Source organism: Salvia hispanica, chromosome 2 (assembly GCF_029641045.1).
Source record: "Salvia hispanica isolate PSC_SH4W2 chromosome 2, Shi_PSC_v1, whole genome shotgun sequence".
Lineage (NCBI taxonomy): Eukaryota > Viridiplantae > Streptophyta > Magnoliopsida > Lamiales > Lamiaceae > Salvia > Salvia hispanica.
In genome coordinates, this window is record NC_142693.1 from 26,257,931 (window position 1) to 26,279,724 (window position 21,794).

General features: G+C 43.3%; 2 protein-coding genes across 3 annotated transcripts; both read left to right on the forward strand.

The window, feature by feature from the left end:
- The first annotated feature begins 131 nt into the window (after positions 1-131).
- LOC148931950 (uncharacterized) lies at positions 132-20,236 on the forward strand. Of its 2 annotated transcripts, XM_089063634.1 has the most exons (3): positions 133-928; positions 1,347-1,418; positions 20,117-20,236. In XM_089063634.1, the coding sequence occupies exons 1-2, from the start codon at positions 158-160 to the stop codon at positions 1,413-1,415; spliced, it is 840 nt and encodes a 279-aa protein (XP_088919760.1). In that variant the 5' UTR covers positions 133-157; the 3' UTR covers positions 1,416-1,418; positions 20,117-20,236. The 2 variants fall into 2 exon arrangements, with proteins under 2 accessions (XP_088919759.1, XP_088919760.1); XM_089063633.1 differs by lacking the exon at positions 20,117-20,236 and having other exon boundaries at positions 132-928; positions 1,347-1,798.
- On the forward strand, positions 18,475-19,659 carry LOC148931951 (receptor-like protein 54). The gene has a single exon (XM_089063632.1). It carries the CDS (start codon positions 18,486-18,488, stop codon positions 19,644-19,646), a length of 1,161 nt encoding a protein of 386 aa, XP_088919758.1. The 5' UTR covers positions 18,475-18,485; the 3' UTR covers positions 19,647-19,659.
- Positions 20,237-21,794: the final 1,558 nt, after the last annotated feature.

Below are 21,794 nucleotides of genomic sequence, written 5' to 3' on the forward strand. Positions count from 1 at the left end.
CATAAAATAACACTACATAAAATCCCGTGCCGATTTCCAAATGTTGCATTTTAAGTGGGACGGAGAGAGTATTATTTTAATTTTGAGTAAAAGGGCATCTCCTAGTTAGCATATAAATAGGCAAATGAAGTAGAGTAGATATACAAAAACATCAGCCATGAAAACATCATACCTTTTTCCTACATATCTTTCTCTCCTAACACTGTGTCTATGTGTGTATCCTTCAAGAGCAGCCACAAGTGAAGCAGAGGCTTTGATGAGATGGAAATCCAGCCTATCATCTTCTGCTTCTCTCGAGTCTTGGTCCGTCAACAACATCAGCAACCACTGCAGATGGATTGGCATTCGCTGCAACGACCAGGGATTTGTCTCTGGGATTGATCTCCCCGGTGCAGAGCTTGCAGGGACATTGGACCTGTTCCATTTCACTTCATTGCTGAATCTCACCACTTTCAACCTCAGTGGGAATGCTCTCAATGGCTCCGTACCAGCTGCTCTTGGAAACCTCACAAGCCTCACTCTCTTGGACCTCTCCTACAATCTGTTTTCTGGCGCCATTCCACCAGAGATCGGCCGCTTGACAGAGCTTCGATACCTGAGCTTCTCCGAAAACTATATGGTTGGAGAAATCCCATATCAGATTGGCAATATGAGGAAGGTGCGTTTCTTGGATTTGGGCTCTAATTACTTTGAAACTCCTGACTGGTCTCGATTTCCCACATTCCCTTTCCTCACTCACCTTAATCTTGAATGGAATGAACTCACCTTGGAATTCCCACACTTCATAACCACTTGTCTCAACCTTGAATATATTGACCTCGCCGACAATGGTTTCCAAGGCCCTCTGTCACCAAATATCACTAACCTCTCCAAGTTGAAGGATCTTCGCCTCAGCGACAACTTCTTCTCTGGAAACATTTTTGATACAGTAAGCCTTATTCCAAACCTGCAAAATCTAGAGCTGAACAATATTTCGTTTATAGGAGAAATCCCTCCTTCTATAGGCCTACTCACGAATCTCCGAAGTCTAGATCTTCGATTGAACAGATTCAATTCCTCCATTCCTCAAGAGCTCGGCCTGTGTAACAAGCTGACCTACTTAGATTTATCCGAGAATTCACTCTCGGGGCCGTCGCCACCATCCTTAACAAATCTAGGCAATTTATATTATTTGTACATATCGGGTAATAGCCTGATTGGTGAAATATTGCCCTCTTTCATCAAGAGTTGGAGAAAACTAATCTCAATAGAAATTAAAGACAATGAATTGAGTGGAGAATTTCCATAAGAAATAGGCTTGCTCACAAACCTCAAGTATCTTGATCTCTATAATAACTCGTTTTCAGGCTCAATACCATCCACCATTGGAAATCTTTCAAATCTGGTTTACTTATCTCTCTCTTCCAACAAATTAAATGGTGAGCTCTCATTCTCCTCTGCAACTTGACATTCATTAAATAATCTTGTTGGGTATTTTTTAACTCTCATAATACATAGCATCTTATGTCATTTTTATAATAGTTTTTGTTATAATGATTTCCTATATGCAAGCTAGGCAGATTGGACCTGAATTTCATTATTCTGTTTTTAATATTAATGAATAATCTAGATATGTTAGAACACGGACATTGAAAAGTTCATACATTAGGGTGAATAGTGATATTTTGTAACAGCCCGCCCTCCTAGGGTACAATAAATGCGGCGGCTGTTACCCAAAACCGACTCCAAGGAATCAATACATAGGCTAGGGTTTCATTCAAAGAGTACCGACCAAAGGAAACGAAGGAAAATCAGAGTATTTAATGCAACAACTTAACCTAGAAACTTAAATAGGTAAACAAAAGGGAGTTTTATAAATGACGATCAAAACTTAAGAGAATGACATAGGTTTCAAGATAACGTCACGAGAAAAGTATAAGGCCTCAAAACGAAGAAGAGTGCCAATCAACCAAATCAATATCAGAGTATTAGAATAAGCGGAAAACGACCAAGAGAAAAAGCATAGCTATGTATGGAGACACAACTACACTTAGAGTTCGACATATCCATTAATTAATTGAGCTGCTCAACACCCGCCACCGCTCGTCATCATTCAACCTGCACGTAGGAAAAACACATGCAGGGCTGAGTATTTTGAAATACTCAGTGAGCTCGTTGCCAAAACATTTTATTCAAAAGTTATGCCACCCTTACCAAGTGAACTCGAGTTTTAAGCAGTTAAGAGAAATATCACGAGTATCACAAAATATTTTCCGTAGACTGCCAAGTCAAAATAACTCCTCATTTTCTCATCAAATTCCACAATCACATATCACAATCTTTCCATGGTGCGACGAAAGCGTGGCCACGCTTTTCGCCCACGAGACCGGCCGACTAGCTAGGACGGCTCCCGATCCCCTCGTGTACACAGCCTGGTAGGGTTTGCGGCCCATACTCAGACCCGAATTCGTATATCATATCCATAGCCCTATAGCCCAATGGAGCGAACTCACAAGCTAGGCATCAGGCACACAATCTCACAATAAAACAACATAGGCATGGCATAACAGTTAAACCACCCTTATAGCTCCGATAATTATCTTTGACAAAATAAAAGAGAGTTTTTGAGAGTAAAGCCCACCTCGTCTGCTTAGATTTCAAGTAGTTTCGCTTTTCCGTTATCTGGCTTCGCAACCGAGGTTTCACCTTTAAATTCACATAGACACATATTCACAAATTAGGTTCAATTTTAACTCTTAACTTATGCATGTCTCGCTACTTCCCTCTTTCCCATCGATTTACCTTAATCTTCATAACTTATAAATTTCAAGTCACACTCATCATAAATTACCAATTTCATGTCACGCTTAGCATACATATATTTCTTAGCATCTCAACCCTAGATCTATCATCATATGTCATATAAAAGTATTTAGCCATCAAGCACACACTACACAACACACACTTCAACACACGCATAACACACACACACGACACACACACCTCACACACTCTCGGCACACACACACACACACACACACATGTTCCCATATCCCTTCTTATCCCTTTTCCACTCAATTAATATGCATGAAGGTCCAAGAGTACCGATTAAATCGGTTGGAAGAAAAAGAAAAGAAGGGGTAGAAGAAGAATGAACATAACTCCTAAGCAAAAATACCTTTTTAGAGAAAATCAATCGGTAGAAATAAAGTAGAGACTTGGTTCTTCAATATCCTCGGATTAAACTTCGATTTCTTCTCAAAAGATGAAGGATTTATGGAGTAAAGTGGAAGAAAATTGAGAGAGTGAATGGGGGTGAGGGAGCCGAAAATATGGGGGCTAGGGTTGGGGTTTTGGTTCTTATTTATAGAGTCCAATGAGATCTTTAGGTAATAAGAATAGAATATTTGGTAAGATCTCATTCTCCCAATTAAATAAATAAATGAAATAATATTGTAAAGTAGGGAAGAAGAATTAACAAAAATAGAAGATGGCAATATCTCCTAATTTTCGAAAATTAGGCTAGGTAATTAGCCATGGTTTTGTTTTGGTATTTTTCCATATAGAATAAAATATAATGGAGCAAAATAAAAATAAGGAAAATCCTCCATGAAACAAGGTAGGGGCCGATTTCTATGCCCTTTAAATAAGGCATGGATTTCTTGAATATTGACTAAAATAAAGTAAGGCAAGATCTCTTGAAGTATGGAAAGATTTGGTAGAATAATTAAATTCTAGGTATGGAAGGAATCAAACAAGGGATTAACTAAAATAAAATAATTCTTTCCTTCCCATAATTAAGTGATTTTCGAAAATCACTAGAAAAACAAGGGGGCTCGATTTTTACATCTCTAAACAAGGAAATAATTGGCTCTTGGAATTTAATTTGGATAAATATCCCAAGGATTAAATAAATTCCGGAAAAATATAAATTCTTCCTCCAAGGGGTCTAGGGTTCGAAAATTTCAAGAATTAGGGTGATAGGTATTTATGGAAATTTTCTCTCATATTCTCACTCACCCTTAAACAAATAATTTATCACATAAAACACACAATTAAATAAATCACATGCCACATTATTAAATCAAATAGTTTGACTTTTCAAACTTTCACACAAACCTTAAACTTAATTCGACCATATCACCTCGTGAAACAACTGCATTCTCGATGCCACGTCATCAACAATTAATTCTAGGGCTCAAAAATTAGGGTTCTAAAATCCGGGATGTTACATCCTACCACACTTAGAAAAAATTTCGTCCCGAAATTTGGTACCTTTTACGGAAAGAGTTCCGGGTAAAGCTCTATCATCTAATCCTCACGCTCCCACGTGGCTTCCTCGGGCCCGTGGTTTCTCCATTGGATTTTCACGAAGGCAGTGGTTTTATTTCTCAAGGTTTGGACCTTTCGATCTAAGACTAACTGGGGTTGCTCCTCGTAGCTCAGATCCGTGCTTACAGCAATATCCTCGTAACGAATCACATGCTTCGAATCGAACACATACTTTCGCAACTGCGACACATGAAAGACGTTGTGCACGTTCCCAAGGCTGGGCGGCAGCGCTAAACGATAAGCTACGGGTCCTACACCTTCTAGAATTTCGTACGGCCCTATAAAACGCGGTTTTAGTTTGCCCTTGACTCCAAAACGCACTATCCCTTTCGACGGGGATACTTTGAGGAAAACTTTATCACCAGCGTGGAACTGTAGGTCCGTCCGTCGAACGTCGGCGTACGACTTCTGTCTGTCCTGGGCTTCCTTCATTCGTGCGCGGATTTGTCGAACGATCCCGACCATTTCTTCGACTGCATCGAGTCCGAGCGCTCTTCGTTCACCAACTTCATCCCAGTAGAGTGGAGATCTACACCTTCTCCCATAGAGTGCTTCATATGGCGCCATGCCGATCGTTGCTTGGAAGCTGTTGTTGTAGGCGAACTCGACCAAAGGGAGTGCGGTCTCCCAACTTCCACCTCGGTCGAGCACTACGGCTCTCAACATATCCTCGAGAGTTAGTATCGTCTTCTCGGATTGCCCATCAGACTGTGGATGGAAAGCGGTGCTAAAGTTTAAGCGTGTTCCAAGCTCGCGTTGTAGGCTAATCCAAAATTTCGAGGTAAACTTTGGGTCACGATCAGACGTAATTGTCGCTGGGACTCCATGTAGTCGCACGATCTCTTGAATGTAGATCCGAGCTAGCTTATCCGATCCGTGGGTTACGGGGATTGGTATGAAATACGCGCTCTTGGTAAGTCGATCGATGATCACCCAGATCGCGGTGTTCCCTTTGAGGGTCCTTGGTAACGCTGTCACGAAATCCATAGCGATGTGCTCCCACTTCCACTCGGGTATCTCAAGCGGTTGTAGCTTCCCGTACGGTCGTTGGTGTAGGGCTTTCACCTGTTGGCAGGCTAAGCAACGTTCCATGAAGGCTGCGACGTCTCTCTTCATACCGTTCCACCAAAAGGACTTTTTCAGGTCCTGGTACATCTTTGTGCTCCCGGGGTGAGCAGTGTATGGGGTTTCGTGCGCTTCGCTCAAGATCTCGTTCCTAAGACTCTCGTCGTTCGGCACACACAGTCTCCCTTCAAAGGTAAGAGCGTTATCGGAAGCCTCACTAAAACTTCCGGACTCACCGGTTCTCACTTCGACTCGAATCTCTTCTAATTTCTCATCTAGCCGTTGTGCTACAACGATCCTCGTCCTTAGATCAGGTTCTACTACTAACGCGGCGATTCGGCCTTTCGCGGTATCGGGTGTTCTAACTACTTCTATCCGCAACTTACTCAACTCTCGCACTAAACTTTCCTCTCTCGTTAGAAAAACAATAAGTTGCGAATGGTCCCTACGGCTTAAAGCGTCTACTACCACGTTTGCCTTGCCAGGGTGGTAGTTGATACCACAATCGTAGTCCTTTACCAGCTCGAGCCACCTCCGTTGTTGCATGTTCAGGTCCTTCTGCTCGAAGAAGTACTTCAAACTATTATGGTCCGTAAAGATCTCACACCTTACTCCGTAGAGATGGTGCCTCCAAATATTTAGGGCATGTACTACGGCGGCTAACTCTAGATCGTGGGTAGGGTAGTTCAGCTCGTGCGGTTTCAACTGTCGCGACGCGTAAGCGATCACTTTGTTGTTCTGCATCAACACGCATCCTAATCCGACTTTCGAAGCGTCGGTGTAAACTACGTAATTCGCTCCTGGTTCCGGCACGGCCAACACTGGTGCTGTGGTCAGTTTCTCCTTCAAAAGCTGGAAGCTCGCTTCACACTCCGGCGTCTAGTTCACCTTGACTCCTTTCTTGAGCTGCTGGGTCATCGGCCTCGCGATCTTGGAAAACCCTTCTATGAACCTACGGTAGTATCCTGCTAGACCTAGGTAACTTCGGATCTCGTTCTGCGTCGATGGTGACTTCCACTGTTGCACAGCTTCGACCTTGGCGGGGTCCACTCGGATTCCTTCTGTTGACACGATGTGTCCTAAAAAGTTGACTTCCTTCAGCCAGAATTCACACTTGCTGAATTTGGCGTACAGCTTCTCCTTCCTCAACGTCTCCAGCGCGATCCGTAGGTGCTCCGCGTGCTCCTTTTCGTCCTTCGAGTAGACTAAGATATCATCTATGAACACTAAAACGAACGTATCTAGGTACGGGTGGAAAACGCGGTTCATCAAGTCCATAAACACGGCTGAGGCGTTGGTTAGACCGAACGGCATCACGACGAACTCATAGTGACCATATATGGTACGAAACGCGGTTTTAGGGATATCCTCCTTTCGCACTTTCAGCTGGTGGTATCCTGACTTCAGATCCATCTTAGAGAACACTCCGGCTCCTCGGAGTTGATCGAATAGGTCGTCTATCCTCGGCAAAGGGTACTTGTTCTTGAGGGTCAACTTGTTCAACTCTCTATAGTCGTTACACATTCTCATTGACCCATCTTTCTTCTTAACGAAGAGCACCGGTGCGCCCCATGGCGAAACACTGGGCCTAACGAAACCTAAGTCCATGAGCTCTTGCAGCTGGATCTTTAACTCCTCCAACTCCTTCGGTGCCATGCAGTACGGCGTCTTCGATATGGGTGCGGCTCCAGGTTCAAGGTCGATTGTAAATTCTAACTGCCTATCGGGCGGCGGTCCAGGTAACTCATTGGGAAAAATGTCGGGGAAATCTCGTACGACAGCAACGTCTTCAAGCCTCGCTTCCTCCTTCTCTTCTCCGTGGAGATAGACAAGGTAGGCCGGGTGTCCTTTCTTCAGCATAGCAGTGGCTTGTAACGCAGAGACTATAGCGATTCATCGGTTCATCGAGATTCCGTGGTACACGGCGGGTTCCACACCCGGGGTTTGTAGGGTTATCTGTCGCTTCTTACAACTAATCGTCGCAAAGTTCGCGGTTAACCAGTCCATTCCTAGGATCACGTCAACGTCTCTCATCGCCATAACTCGCAGGTCGTGAGCAACTAACTTAAGTTCTCCTAGTACGATTTCTATGTTCAAGCAAAAGCGGGAAATCTCTACTAGTCCTCCTACTGGTGAGGACACCATCATCCTATGTTCGCATTTTCTAGTAGGCAAGCTAAGGGTACGAAAACATAACTCAGAGATGAACGAATGAGATGCGCCCGTGTCAAACAAAACAACAATAGGGGTATCAAGGATTTCGCCTATACCTGCTAGATTTCCACTTTCGGGCTTTCCTTGCTCGACCTTGGGCTGCTTCTGCTCTATAGCGTACGCTCTAGCCGGGGCGGGAAGTCTGGGGCGGACAGGCTGTTGTAGCCGCAGTGGCTGGTTCCGGTTCGCTCCTAAGCCCGTAGGTGGCGCCCTCGGCTACTGACGGAAACTCTGTTGGTTCTGCCTTGACCCGGTTCCTACGTTCCTACTCGGACACTCCCTAGAGAAATGACCGTTCCCTCCGCAGTTGAAGCACCTAGTCGGGTTCGGTCCTCTACACTCCCCGAAATGGTATCTGGCGCAAACGTTACACTGGGGCGGTCTGGCACGGGGGTCGTTCCTTGGGTTATACGAAGTCTGTCCTCCTCCGTATGGCGGCCTGCTCTGAGTGGGGCGGTATCGCTTGTTGTCGTATGGGACCCTATTCTCCTCCCATCTCCTCTTATCGTGGTTAGGACGTGGCGGGGGTAATGTCATTGCGGTGTTCCCCGCGCTCCTCTCCTTTGGCATCGCTGCTTCCACATCAAGGGCGAGGGCTAGCGCCTCGGCGTACGTAAGGGTTCCGCGGACTGCTAACGCCATCCTAATCTCGTGCCTAAGGCCCTCACGAAACTTCTCAGCCAGCTTCTCATCGGTGTCGGTTTGTTCCGGCGCATAACGGGTCATGTCACAGAGTGCACGGTCGTATTCGGCTACGGTCAGACGTCCTTGGGTAAGGCTGTGAAACTCAGCGGCTTTTGCCTTGCGGTAGCTCTTGGGTACGTACTTGCTGTAGACCTCGGTCTTGAATTCTTCCCAAGTCATCTCGTCTATGCGATCCTGGGACATGGTCTTCAGTTTGGTGTCCCACCAAAAATCGGCGGATCCAGTCAGCTGATGCGTCACGCAGATCATCTTCTCCGCATCGTTGCACACTAAGGTTCGGAAGATGCGTTCTAAGGCTCGTATCCAAGTTTCGGCCTTGGCAGGCTCACCCATCCCATCGAAGGTAGGAGGTTTTTGATCAAGGAAAAAGCTTCACGACTTCCCTATCTACTCGTGGAGGTGGTGGTGGCGACGGCGGTCTTGGTTGTGTCACACTCTCTTCTACCGAAGCCTGGGAGGTAGGTTCCTCGTTCCTCACGTTGCGTCTAGGCGGCATTCTGATTTATCACACTCGAATCGTTAGCGTACTTATTTAAAACTCAAGGCAGTGATAGGGTACTTTTGAAAAGAAGGAAAAGGAATCTTTAACTCATTCACAATTTGGGTCTAAAGAAAGACCACGCAAAACAGTTGTAAGGTAAACAGAGAACATAATACGGTTGCATCCTAAGGTGGAAAAACAGTCGTGTGTGGAAGAACACGGTAAAATCGCACCATAAGGTGGGAAACAGTTGGAAGATAATGGGACAAGCAAGTATATTCATGCGATAAGGATAGAGAAGAGTGAAGACGGCTTCATTGCCATGTAATAGAATGAAAGGTGCGAATTCCCCATTAATTTTCAAAAAGTAAACTCAAAGGTCTTGGTACAATGAATGAAAAGAGCGATTCAATCGCGGAAGGAAAATAACGACATAAATAGAAGTTTCTGAATTCAAAACAAAACGTGGGGAAAAGGGAAAGCAAAATTCCTATTCGGGCACTAGACATCTCTGCCCTCGTCCTCTTCGGGTTCTCCCGACTCTCCGACACTCTCCGCGTTTGAACTCTCTCCTCTCTCGAACGTTCTCATCTCCTCGTCTTTCTCCTCGTTGCTTAGGGGCGACGGGATCGAAGCAAGCATCTCTTCGGTCTCTCTTATGATTGCTCGAGGGGCTGATACGCGCATCCTAAGGGTTCTTTTACGGGGAACGCGAGCAACGTGCGGTTCCTCGTCATCGCGATACTTCATTCGACGTGCTGCTCCTGGCGAGTACTTTTGAGCTGGCGGACCAACTGTAACAGCCCGCCCCCCTAGGGTACAATAAATGCGGCGGCTGTTACCCAAAACCGACTCCAAGGAATCAATACATAGGCTAGGGTTTCATTCAAAGAGTACCGACCAAAGGAGACGAAGGAAAATCAGAGTATTTAATGCAACAACTTAGCCTAGAAACTTAAATAGGTAAACAAAAGGGAGTTTTATAAATGACGATCAAAACTTAAGAGAATGACATAGGTTTCAAGATAACGTCATGAGAAAAGTATAAGGCCTCAAAACGAAGAAGAGTGCCAATCAACCAAATCAATATCAGAGTATTAGAATAAGCGGAAAACGACCAAGAGAAAAAGCATAGCTATGTATGGAGACACAACTACACTTAGAGTTCGACATATCCATTAATTAATTGAGCTGCTCAACACCCGCCACCGCTCGTCATCATTCAACCTGCACGTAGGAAAAACACATGCAGGGCTGAGTATTTTGAAATACTCAGTGAGCTCGTTGCCAAAACATTTTATTCAAAAGTTATGCCACCCTTACCAAGTGAACTCGAGTTTTAAGCAGTTAAGAGAAATATCACGAGTATCACAAAATATTTTCCGTAGACTGGCCAGTCAAAATAACTCCCCATTTTCTCATCAAATTCCACAATCACATATCACAATCTTTCCATGGTGCGACGAAAGCGTGGCCCTGCTTTTCGCCCACGAGACCGGCCGACTAGCTAGGACGGCTCCCGATCCCCTCGTGTACACAGCCTGGTAGGGTTTGCGGCCCATACTCAGACCCGAATTCGTATATCATATCCAGAGCCCTATAGCCCAATGGAGCGAACTCACAAGCTAGGCATCAGGCACACAATCTCACAATAAAACAACATAGGCATGGCATAACAGTTAAACCACCCTTATAGCTCCGATAATTATCTTTGACAAAATAAAAGAGAGTTTTTGAGAGTAAAGCCCACCTCGACTGCTTAGATTTCAAGTAGTTTTGCTTTTCCGTTATCTGGCTTCGCAACCGAGGTTTCACCTTTAAATTCACATAGGCACATATTCACAAATTAGGTTCAATTTTAACTCTTAACTTATGCATGTCTCGCTACTTCCCTCTTTCCCATCGATTTACCTTAATCTTCATAACTTATAAATTTCAAGTCACACTCATCATAAATTACCAATTTCACGTCACGCTTAGCATACATATATTTCTTAGCATCTCAACCCTAGATCTATCATCATATGTCATATAAAAGTATTTAGCCATCAAGCACACACTACACAACACACACTTCAACACACGCATAACACACACACACGGCACACACACCTCACACACTCTCGGCACACACACATGTTCCCATATCCCTTCTTATCCCTTTTCCACTCAATTAATATGCATGAAGGTCCAAGAGTACCGATTAAATCGGTTGGAAGAAAAAGAAAAGAAGGGGTAGAAGAAGAATGAACATAACTCCTAAGCAAAAATATCTTTTTAGAGAAAATCAATCGGTAGAAATAAAGTAGAGACTTGGTTCTTCAATATCCTCGGATTAAACTTCGATTTCTTCTCAAAAGATGAAGGATTTATGGAGTAAAGTGGAAGAAAATTGAGAGAGTGAATGGGGGTGAGGGAGCCGAAAATATGGGGGCTAGGGTTGGGGTTTTGGTTCTTATTTATAGAGTCCAATGAGATCTTTAGGTAATAAGAATAGAATATTTGGTAAGATCTCATTCTCCCAATTAAATAAATAAATGAAATAATATTGTAAAGTAGGGAAGAAGAATTAACAAAAATAGAAGATGGCAATATCTCCTAATTTTCGAAAATTAGGCTAGGTAATTAGCCATGGTTTTGTTTTGGTATTTTTCCATATAGAATAAAATATCATGGAGCAAAATAAAAATAAGGAAAATCCTCCATGAAACAAGGTAGGGGCCGATTTCTATGCCCTTTAAATAAGGCATGGATTTCTTGAATATTGACTAAAATAAAGTAAGGCAAGATCTCTTGAAGTATGGAAAGATTTGGTAGAATAATTAAATTCTAGGTATGGAAGGAATCAAACAAGGGATTAACTAAAATAAAATAATTCTTTCCTTCCCATAATTAAGTGATTTTCGAAAATCACTAGAAAAACAAGGGGGCTCGATTTTTACATCTCTAAACAAGGAAATAATTGGCTCTTGGAATTTAATTTGGATAAATATCCCAAAGATTAAATAAATTCCGGAAAAATATAAATTCTTCCTCCAAGGGGTCTAGGGTTCGAAAATTTCAAGAATTAGGGTGATAGGTATTTATGGAAATTTTCTCTCATATTCTCACTCACCCTTAAACAAATAATTTATCACATAAAACACACAATTAAATAAATCACATGCCACATTATTAAATCAAATAGTTTGACTTTTCAAACTTTCACACAAACCTTAAACTTAATTCGACCATATCACCTCGTGAAACAACTGCATTCTCGATGCCACGTCATCAACAATTAATTCTAGGGCTCAAAAATTAGGGTTCTAAAATCCGGGATGTTACATCCTACCACACTTAGAAAAAATTTCGTCCCGAAATTTGGTACCTTTTACGGAAAGAGTTCCGGGTAAAGCTCTATCATCTATTCCTCACGCTCCCACGTGGCTTCCTCGGGCCCGTGGTTTCTCCATTGGATTTTCACGAAGGCAGTGGTTTTATTTCTCAAGGTTTGGACCTTTCGATCTAAGACTAACTGGGGTTGCTCCTCGTAGCTCAGATCCGTGCTTACAGCAATATCCTCGTAACGAATCACATGCTTCGAATCGAACACATACTTTCGCAACTGCGACACATGAAAGACGTTGTGCACGTTCCCAAGGCTGGGCGGCAGCGCTAAACGATAAGCTACGGGTCCTACACCTTCTAGAATTTCGTACGGCCCTATAAAACGCGGTTTTAGTTTGCCCTTGACTCCAAAACGCACTATCCCTTTCGACGGGGATACTTTGAGGAAAACTTTATCACCAGCGTGGAACTGTAGGTCCGTCCGTCGAACGTCGGCGTACGACTTCTGTCTGTCCTGGGCTTCCTTCATTCGTGCGCGGATTTGTCGAACGATCCCGACCATTTCTTCCACTGCATCGAGTCCGAGCGCTCTTCGTTCGCCAACTTCATCCCAGTAGAGTGGAGATCTACACTTTCTCCCATAGAGTGCTTCATATGGCGCCATGCCGATCGTTGCTTGGAAGCTGTTGTTGTAGGCGAACTCGACCAAAGGGAGTGCGGTCTCCCAACTTCCACCTCGATCGAGCACTACGGCTCTCAACATATCCTCGAGAGTTAGTATCGTCTTCTCGGATTGCCCATCGGACTGTGGATGGAAAGCGGTGCTAAAGTTTAAGCGTGTTCCAAGCTCGCGTTGTAGGCTAATCCAAAATTTCGAGGTAAACTTTGGGTCACGATCAGACGTAATTGTCGCTGGGACTCCATGTAGTCGCACGATCTCTTGAATGTAGATCCGAGCTAGCTTATCCGATCCGTGGGTTACGGGGATTGGTATGAAATGCGCGCTCTTGGTAAGTCGATCGATGATCACCCAGATCGCGGTGTTCCCTTTGAGGGTCCTTGGTAACGCTGTCACGAAATCCATAGCGATGTGCTCCCACTTCCACTCGGGTATCTCAAGCGGTTGTAGCTTCCCGTACGGTCGTTGGTGTAGGGCTTTCACCTGTTGGCAGGCTAAGCAACGTTCCACGAAGGCTGCGACGTCTCTCTTCATACCGTTCCACCAAAAGGACTTTTTCAGGTCCTGGTACATCTTTGTGCTCCCGGGGTGAGCAGTGTATGGGGTTTCGTGTGCTTCGCTCAAGATCTCGTTCCTAAGACTCTCGTCGTTCGGCACACACAGTCTCCCTTCAAAGGTAAGAGCGTTATCGGAAGCCTCACTAAAACTTCCGGACTCACCGGTTCTCACTTCGACTCGAATCTCTTCTAATTTCTCATCTAGCCGTTGTGCTACAACGATCCTCGTCCTTAGATCAGGTTCTACTACTAACGCGGCGATTCGGCCTTTCGCGGTATCGGGTGTTCTAACTACTTCGATCCGCAACTTACTCAACTCTCGCACTAAACTTTCCTCTCTCGTTAGAAAAACAACAAGTTGCGAATGGTCCCTACGGCTTAAAGCGTCTGCTACCACGTTTGCCTTGCCAGGGTGGTAGTTGATACCACAATCGTAGTCCTTTACCAGCTCGAGCCACCTCCGTTGTTGCATGTTCAGGTCCTTCTGCTCGAAGAAGTACTTCAAACTTTTATGGTCCGTAAAGATCTCACACCTTACTCCGTAGAGATGGTGCCTCCAAATCTTTAGGGCATGTACTACGGCGGCTAACTCTAGATCGTGGGTAGGGTAGTTCAGCTCGTGCGGTTTCAACTGTCGCGACGCGTAAGCGATCACTTTGTTGTTCTGCATCAACACGCATCCTAATCCGACTTTCGAAGCGTCGGTGTAAACTACGTAATTCGCTCCTGGTTCCGGCACGGCCAACACTGGTGCTGTGGTCAGTTTCTCCTTCAAAAGCTGGAAGCTCGCTTCACACTCCGGCGTCTAGTTCACCTTGACTCCTTTCTTGAGCTGCTGGGTCATCGGCCTCGCGATCTTGGAAAACCCTTCTATGAACCTACGGTAGTATCCTGCTAGACCTAGGTAACTTCGGATCTCGTTCTGCGTCGATGGTGACTTCCACTGTTGCATAGCTTCGACCTTGGCGGGGTCCACTCGGATAACTTCTGCTGACACGATGTGTCCTATAAAGTTGACTTCCTTCAGCCAGAATTCACACTTGCTGAATTTGGCGTACAGCTTCTCCTTCCTCAACGTCTCCAGCGCGATCCGTAGGTGCTCCGCGTGCTCCTTTTCGTCCTTCGAGTAGACTAAGATATCATCTATGAACACTAAAACGAACGTATCTAGGTACGGGTGGAAAACGCGGTTCATCAAGTCCATAAACACGGCTGAGGCGTTGGTTAGACCGAACGGCATAACGACGAACTCATAGTGACCATATCTGGTACGAAACTCGGTTTTAGGGATATCCTCCTTTCGCACTTTCAGCTGGTGGTATCCTGACTTCAGATCCATCTTAGAGAACACTCCGGCTCCTCGGAGTTGATCGAATAGGTCGTCTATCCTCGGCAAAGGGTACTTGTTCTTGAGGGTCAACTTGTTCAACTCTCTATAGTCGATACACATTCTCATTGACCCATCTTTCTTCTTAACGAAGAGCACCGGTGCGCCCCATGGCGAAACACTGGGCCTAACGAAACCTAAGTCCATGAGCTCTTGCAGCTGGATCTTTAACTCCTCCAACTCCTTCGGTGCCATGCGGTACGGCGTCTTCGATATGGGTGCGGCTCCAGGTTCAAGGTCGATTGTAAATTCTAACTGCCTATCGGGCGGCGGTCCAGGTAACTCATTGGGAAAAACGTCGGGGAAATCTCGTACGACAGCAACGTCTTCAAGCCTCGCTTCCTCCTTCTCTTCTCCGTGGAGATAGACAAGGTAGGCCGGGTGTCCTTTCTTCAGCATAGCAGTGGCTTGTAACGCAGAGACTATAGCGATTCGTCGGTTCATCGAGATTCCGTGGTACAAGGCGGGTTCCACACCCGGGGTTTGTAGGGTTATCTGTCGCTTCTTACAACTAATCGTCGCAAAGTTCGCGGTTAACCAGTCCATTCCTAGGATCACGTCAACGTCTCTCATCGCCATAACTCGCAGGTCGTGAGCAACTAACTTAAGTTCTCCTAGTACGATTTCTATGTTCAAGCAAAAGCGGGAAATCTCTACTAGTCCTCCTACTGGTGAGGACACCATCATCCTATGTTCGCATTTTCTAGTAGGCAAGCTAAGGGTACGAAAACATAACTCAGAGATGAACGAATGAGATGCGCCCGTGTCAAACAAAACAACAATAGGGGTATCAAGGATTTCGCCTATACCTGCTAGATTTCCACTTTCGGGCTTTCCTTGCTCGACCTTGGGCTGCTTCTGCTCTATAGCGTACGCTCTAGCCGGGGCGGGAAGTCTGGGGCGGACAGGCTGTTGTAGCCGCAGTGGCTGGTTCCGGTTCGCTCCTAAGCCCGTAGGTGGCGCCCTCGGCTACTGACGGAAACTCTGTTGGTTCTGCCGCAGTGGCCTTGACGGGGGTCGTTCCTTGGGTTATACGAAGTCTGTCCTCCTCCGTATGGCGGCCTGCTCTGAGTGGGGCGGTATCGCTTGTTGTCGTATGGGACCCTATTCTCCTCCCATCTCCTCTTATCGTGGTTAGGACGTGGCGGGGGTAATGTCATTGCGGTGTTCCCCGCGCTCCTCTCCTTTGGCATCGCTGCCTCCACATCAAGGGCGAGGGCTAGCGCCTCGGCGTACGTAAGGGTTCCGCGGACTGCTAACGCCATCCTAATCTCGTGCCTAAGGCCCTCACGAAACTTCTCAGCCAGCTTCTCATCGGTGTCGGTTTGTTCCGGCGCATAACGGGTCATGTCACAGAGTGCACGGTCGTATTCGGCTACGGTCAGACGTCCTTGGGTAAGGCTGTGAAACTCAGCGGCTTTTGCCTTGCGGTAGCTCTTGGGTACGTACTTGCTGTAGACCTCGGTCTTGAATTCTTCCCAAGTCATCTCGTCTATGCGATCCTGGGACATGGTCTTCAGTTTGGTGTCCCACCAAAAATCGGCGGATCCAGTCAGCTGATGCGTCACGCAGATCATCTTCTCCGCATCGTTGCACACTAAGGTTCGGAAGATGCGTTCTAAGGCTCGTATCCAAGTTTCGGCCTTGGCAGGCTCACCCATCCCATCGAAGGTAGGAGGTTTTTGATCAAGGAAAAGCTTCACGACTTCCCTATCTACTCGTGGAGGTGGTGGTGGCGACGGCGGTCTTGGTTGTGTCACACTCTCTTCTACCGAAGCCTGGGAGGTAGGTTCCTCGTTCCTCACGTTGCGTCTAGGCGGCATTCTGATTTATCACACTCGAATCGTTAGCGTACTTATTTAAAACTCAAGGCAGTGATAGGGTACTTTTGAAAAGAAGGAAAAGGAATCTTTAACTCATTTACAATTTGGGTCTAAAGAAAGACCACGCAAAACAGTTGTAAGGTAAACAGAGAACATAATACGGTTGCATCCTAAGGTGGAAAAACAGTCGTGTGTGGAAGAACACGGTAAAATCGCACCATAAGGTGGGAAACAGTTGGAAGATAATGGGACAAGCAAGTATATTCATGCGATAAGGATAGAGAAGAGTGAAGACGGCTTCATTGCCATGTAATAGAATGAAAGGTGCGAATTCCCCATTAATTTTCAAAAAGTAAACTCAAAGGTCTTGGTACAATGAATGAAAAGAGCGATTCAATCGCGGAAGGAAAATAACGACATAAATAGAAGTTTCTGAATTCAAAACAAAACGTGGGGAAAAGGGAAAGCAAAATTCCTATTCGGGCACTAGACATCTCTGCCCTCGTCCTCTTCGGGTTCTCCCGACTCTCCGACACTCTCCGCGTTTGAACTCTCTCCTCTCTCGAACGTTCTCATCTCCTCGTCTTTCTCCTCGTTGCTTAGGGGCGACGGGATCGAAGCAAGCATCTCTTCGGTCTCTCTTATGATTGCTCGAGGGGCTGATACGCGCATCCTAAGGGTTCTTTTACGGGGAACGCGAGCAACGTGCGGTTCCTCGTCATCGCGATACTTCATTCGACGTGCTGCTCCTGGCGAGTACTTTTGAGCTGGCGGACCAACCGTAACAGCCCGCCCCCCTAGGGTACAATAAATGCGGCGGCTGTTACCCAAAACCGACTCCAAGGAATCAATACATAGGCTAGGGTTTCATTCAAAGAGTACCGACCAAAGGAGACGAAGGAAAATCAGAGTATTTAATGCAACAACTTAACCTAGAAACTTAAATAGGTAAACAAAAGGGAGTTTTATAAATGACGATCAAAACTTAAGAGAATGACATAGGTTTCAAGATAACGTCATGAGAAAAGTATAAGGCCTCAAAACGAAGAAGAGTGCCAATCAACCAAATCAATATCAGAGTATTAGAATAAGCGGAAAACGACCAAGAGAAAAAGCATAGCTATGTGTGGAGACACAACTACACTTAGAGTTCGAAAAAGTAAGGCAAGATCTCTTGAAGTATGGAAAGATTTGGTAGAATAATTAAATTCTAGGTATGGAAGGAATCAAACAAGGGATTAACTAAAATAAAATAATTCTTTCCTTCCCATAATTAAGTGATTTTCGAAAATCACTAGAAAAACAAGGGGGCTCGATTTTTACATCTCTAAACAAGGAAATAATTGGCTCTTGGAATTTAATTTGGATAAATATCCCAAGGATTAAATAAATTCCGGAAAAATATAAATTCTTCCTCCAAGGGGTCTAGGGTTCGAAAATTTCAAGAATTAGGGTGATAGGTATTTATGGAAATTTTCTCTCATATTCTCACTCACCCTTAAACAAATAATTTATCACATAAAACACACAATTAAATAAATCACATGCCACATTATTAAATCAAATAGTTTGACTTTTCAAACTTTCACACAAACCTTAAACTTAATTCGACCATATCACCTCGTGAAACAACTGCATTCTCGATGCCACGTCATCAACAACTGCATTTTCTCCAACACTTTTATATCTGAAAATTATGCTAACTTTATTTAAACATTCTGATTTATGGTAGTAATTTCATGAAAGATTGGTCATCTTGACAACTGACATTCTGATTTTATGTGGTCCCTCTACTGTAATATGTTAATATCTAATGCAGATAAGTGATAATATGTTAATATCTAATGTATGTGTATTTTTTAATATAAATAAATTTTATTTATATCCTTCTTATATTTCAAGTAAATTGGTTGAAGGTCCAATACCATCCACCATGAGAAATCTTTCAAATCTGGAGTTCTTACAACTCTCTTCCAACAAATTAAATCTTTCAATACCATCCTCCCTATGCAAGTTGTCGCATCTTCAGTATCTTCTCTCGAATAATACTTTGGAAGGAAGACTACCACAGTGCTTTGGGAACTTCAGCAGATCTTTGACCATCTTTCATCTAAACCAAAATCAATTTCGTGGCCTCATACCAACTACCTCTTCTAAGAATTGTAGTCTCATTTCCATCAATTTGGGTAATAACAAATTCCACGGACGATTACCTAAATCCTTAATCAATTGCCGAAGTCTAAGGGGTCTCGATACTGGAAATAATAGAATACATGACGAATTTCCCTTTTGGATGGAACGCCTTCCCAAGCTTAAAGTGCTAGAGTTGAAGTCTAACAAGTTTGATGGCAATTTATCACTTCCTTCGCCAACGAAACTTCCATTTCCTATATTACAAGTTCTAGATATATCTCACAATGCATTTGTAGGATCTCTACCTGAAACATATTTCAAGAATTTCAAGGCAATGTTAGAGGAAAAGCACATAAAGGATACAGAGAGTTTCTATGACATAGAAAAAGAAGACGACGACTACTATTATCTAAGTTTTATGGATATGATAGTCACCTTGAAAGGTCAGGATCAGTTGTTGAATAGACTGCTGGAAACCTTCACGACAATTGATTTATCCTCCAATAGTTTCTTTGGGACTATTCCACCTTCCATGGGGAATCTTAAGATTCTCAAATATTTGAACCTATCCCACAATAGCCTCACAGGACATATACCTTCATCTCTTGGAAACATGAGCCAACTCGAATCGCTGGATTTGTCAACAAACAAACTGGATGGAGAACTTCCAGGTGAATTGACAAGGTTGACATTTCTTGCGAAATTAAACCTTTCAATGAACAATCTTGTTGGGCATATACCGCAATCCAACCAATTCTCCACATTTGATAATAATTCATATATTGGAAACTTGGGATTGTGTGGTTTTCCAATGACGAGGAAATGCAATGATGAGAATGGGCCAACGATAAACCCCGCAGATGAGAAAAGCAACAACCTATCTTTTATGCAAGAAGTTGGCATATCAATGGCCTTTGGTTTTATTTTCGGATTCTGGGGAGTTTTCGGATTCTGCAGATAACAAACATATTGTTACGATGAGTAAAATGCCATGCATGTGTATGAATAAGTTTGATTTATATCCTTCTTTTATCAAATAAATTGTTTGAAAGTCCAATTTCACCCACAATCGGAAATCTTTCAAACCTGGAGTTGTTACAACTCTCTTCCAACAAATTAAATGGGGAACTTCCATCAGAAATAGGCTTGCTCACAAACCTCACGGAACTGTATCTCTATAATAACTCGTTTTCGGGCACCATCCCACCAGAGATAGGAAACCTACAAAGTTTGTGGTCGCTGGGCCTTTCAACCAATAACTTTTCAGGTGAACAATGCTTGGTGAATTTCTTATTCTCTTTATTGACGGCTTGCAACGATCATCAGTAGTTTGATAAAAAGAATGCAATGCTATTTATATATCTACATTTTTAAAAGTAAAGAATTTTGATTTTTATATCCTTATTTAACTTTGAAATATATTGTTTGAAGGTCCAATACCATCCACCATTGAGAATCTTACAAATCTGGAGTACTTGCTCCTCTCTTCCAACAAATTAAATGGTGAGCTCCCATTCTCCTCTGCAACTTGACATTCATTAAATAATCTTGTCGGGCATTTTTATAACTCTCAGAATACATAGCATATTTTGTTATTTTTATAATTGTTATTGTTATAATGATTTCCTATATGCAAGATATGCAGATTGGACCTAAATTTCATTACTCTGGATATTAACATGAATAATCTAGATATGTTAGAAGACGAATTTTCTTCCTCGGGATGTTACCATATGAATTATGGCTATGTCCCAAAATTGTACCCTCTGACAAATTATGAGTTATGGCTACATGTGTCCCGACAAATTAAATGGTGCTTTTACCTACGACATGATATGCATGTACAATTTCAGATGTAAAGCAATTTGATTTATATCCTTCTTATATTTCAAATAAATGGTTTGAAAGTCCAATACCATCCACCATTGGAAATTTTACAACTCTGTGGTCCTTAGATCTCACTTCCAACAAATTAAATGGTGAGGTCTCATCCCCTATATGCTACTTGACATATCTTGAATAATCTTGACAACAAAATGGTGAGCTATCTCTACCACAAGGTGTTACTCCCTCCGTCCACCATAAGGAGTACCATTTCTTTCCAGCATCGATTTTAAAAAATATTTAGAAAAGTGAGTGGAAACAAGTAAGTGGAATATGAATCTTACTTGTATATATTACTCCACTTTTAAATCAATGTGAGTGGAATGAGTTAGTGGTATGTGGGGTGTATTATCACTTATTGTAAAAATGAATCGAGACTCCTATTTGGAGACGGGCTAAAATGGAAATACGAGCCTCCTAATGCAGATAACAAACATATTGTTACGATGAGTAAAATGCCATGCATGTGTATGAATAAGTTTGATTTATATCCTTCTTTTATCAAATAAATTGTTTGAAAGTCCAATTTCACCCACAATCGGAAATCTTTCAAACCTGGAGTTGTTACAACTCTCTTCCAACAAATTAAATGGGGAACTTCCATCAGAAATAGGCTTGCTCACAAACCTCACGGAACTATATCTCTATAATAACTCGTTTTCGGGCACCATCCCACCAGAGATAGGAAACCTACAAAGTTTGTGGTCGCTGGGCCATTCAACCAATAACTTTTCAGGTGAACAATGCTTGGTGAATTTCTTATTCTCTTTAATGACGGCTTGCAACGATCATCAGTAGTTTGATAAAAAGAATGCAATGCTATTTATATATCTACATTTTTAAAAGTAAAGAATTTTGATTTTTATATCCTTATTTAACTTTGAAATATATTGTTTGAAGGTCCAATACCATCCACCATTGAGAATCTTACAAATCTAGAGTACTTGCTCCTCTCTTACAACAAATTAAATGGTGAGCTCCCATTCTCCTCTGCAACTTGACATTCATTAAATAATCTTGTCGGGCATTTTTATAACTCTCAGAATACATAGCATATTTTGTTATTTTTATAATTGTTATTGTTATAATGATTTCCTATATGCAAGATATGCAGATTGGACCTAAATTTCATTACTCTGGATATTAACATGAATAATCTAGATATGTTAGGACACGAATTTTCTTCCTCGGGATGTTAACATATGAATTATGGCTATGTCCCAAA

What these genes read in the sequence shown, in the direction of transcription:
- LOC148931950 (XM_089063633.1), top strand. Translation starts at nt 158, where the DNA reads ATGAAAACATCATACCTTTTTCCTACATATCTTTCTCTCCTAACACTG. An exon ending in CTGGAAACATTTTTGATACA is followed by an intron (nt 929 to 1,346) that starts GTAAGCCTTATT and finishes ACTCGTTTTCAG; the next exon opens with GCTCAATACCATCCACCATT.
- LOC148931951 (XM_089063632.1), top strand. Translation starts at nt 18,486, where the DNA reads ATGAGAAATCTTTCAAATCTGGAGTTCTTACAACTCTCTTCCAACAAA.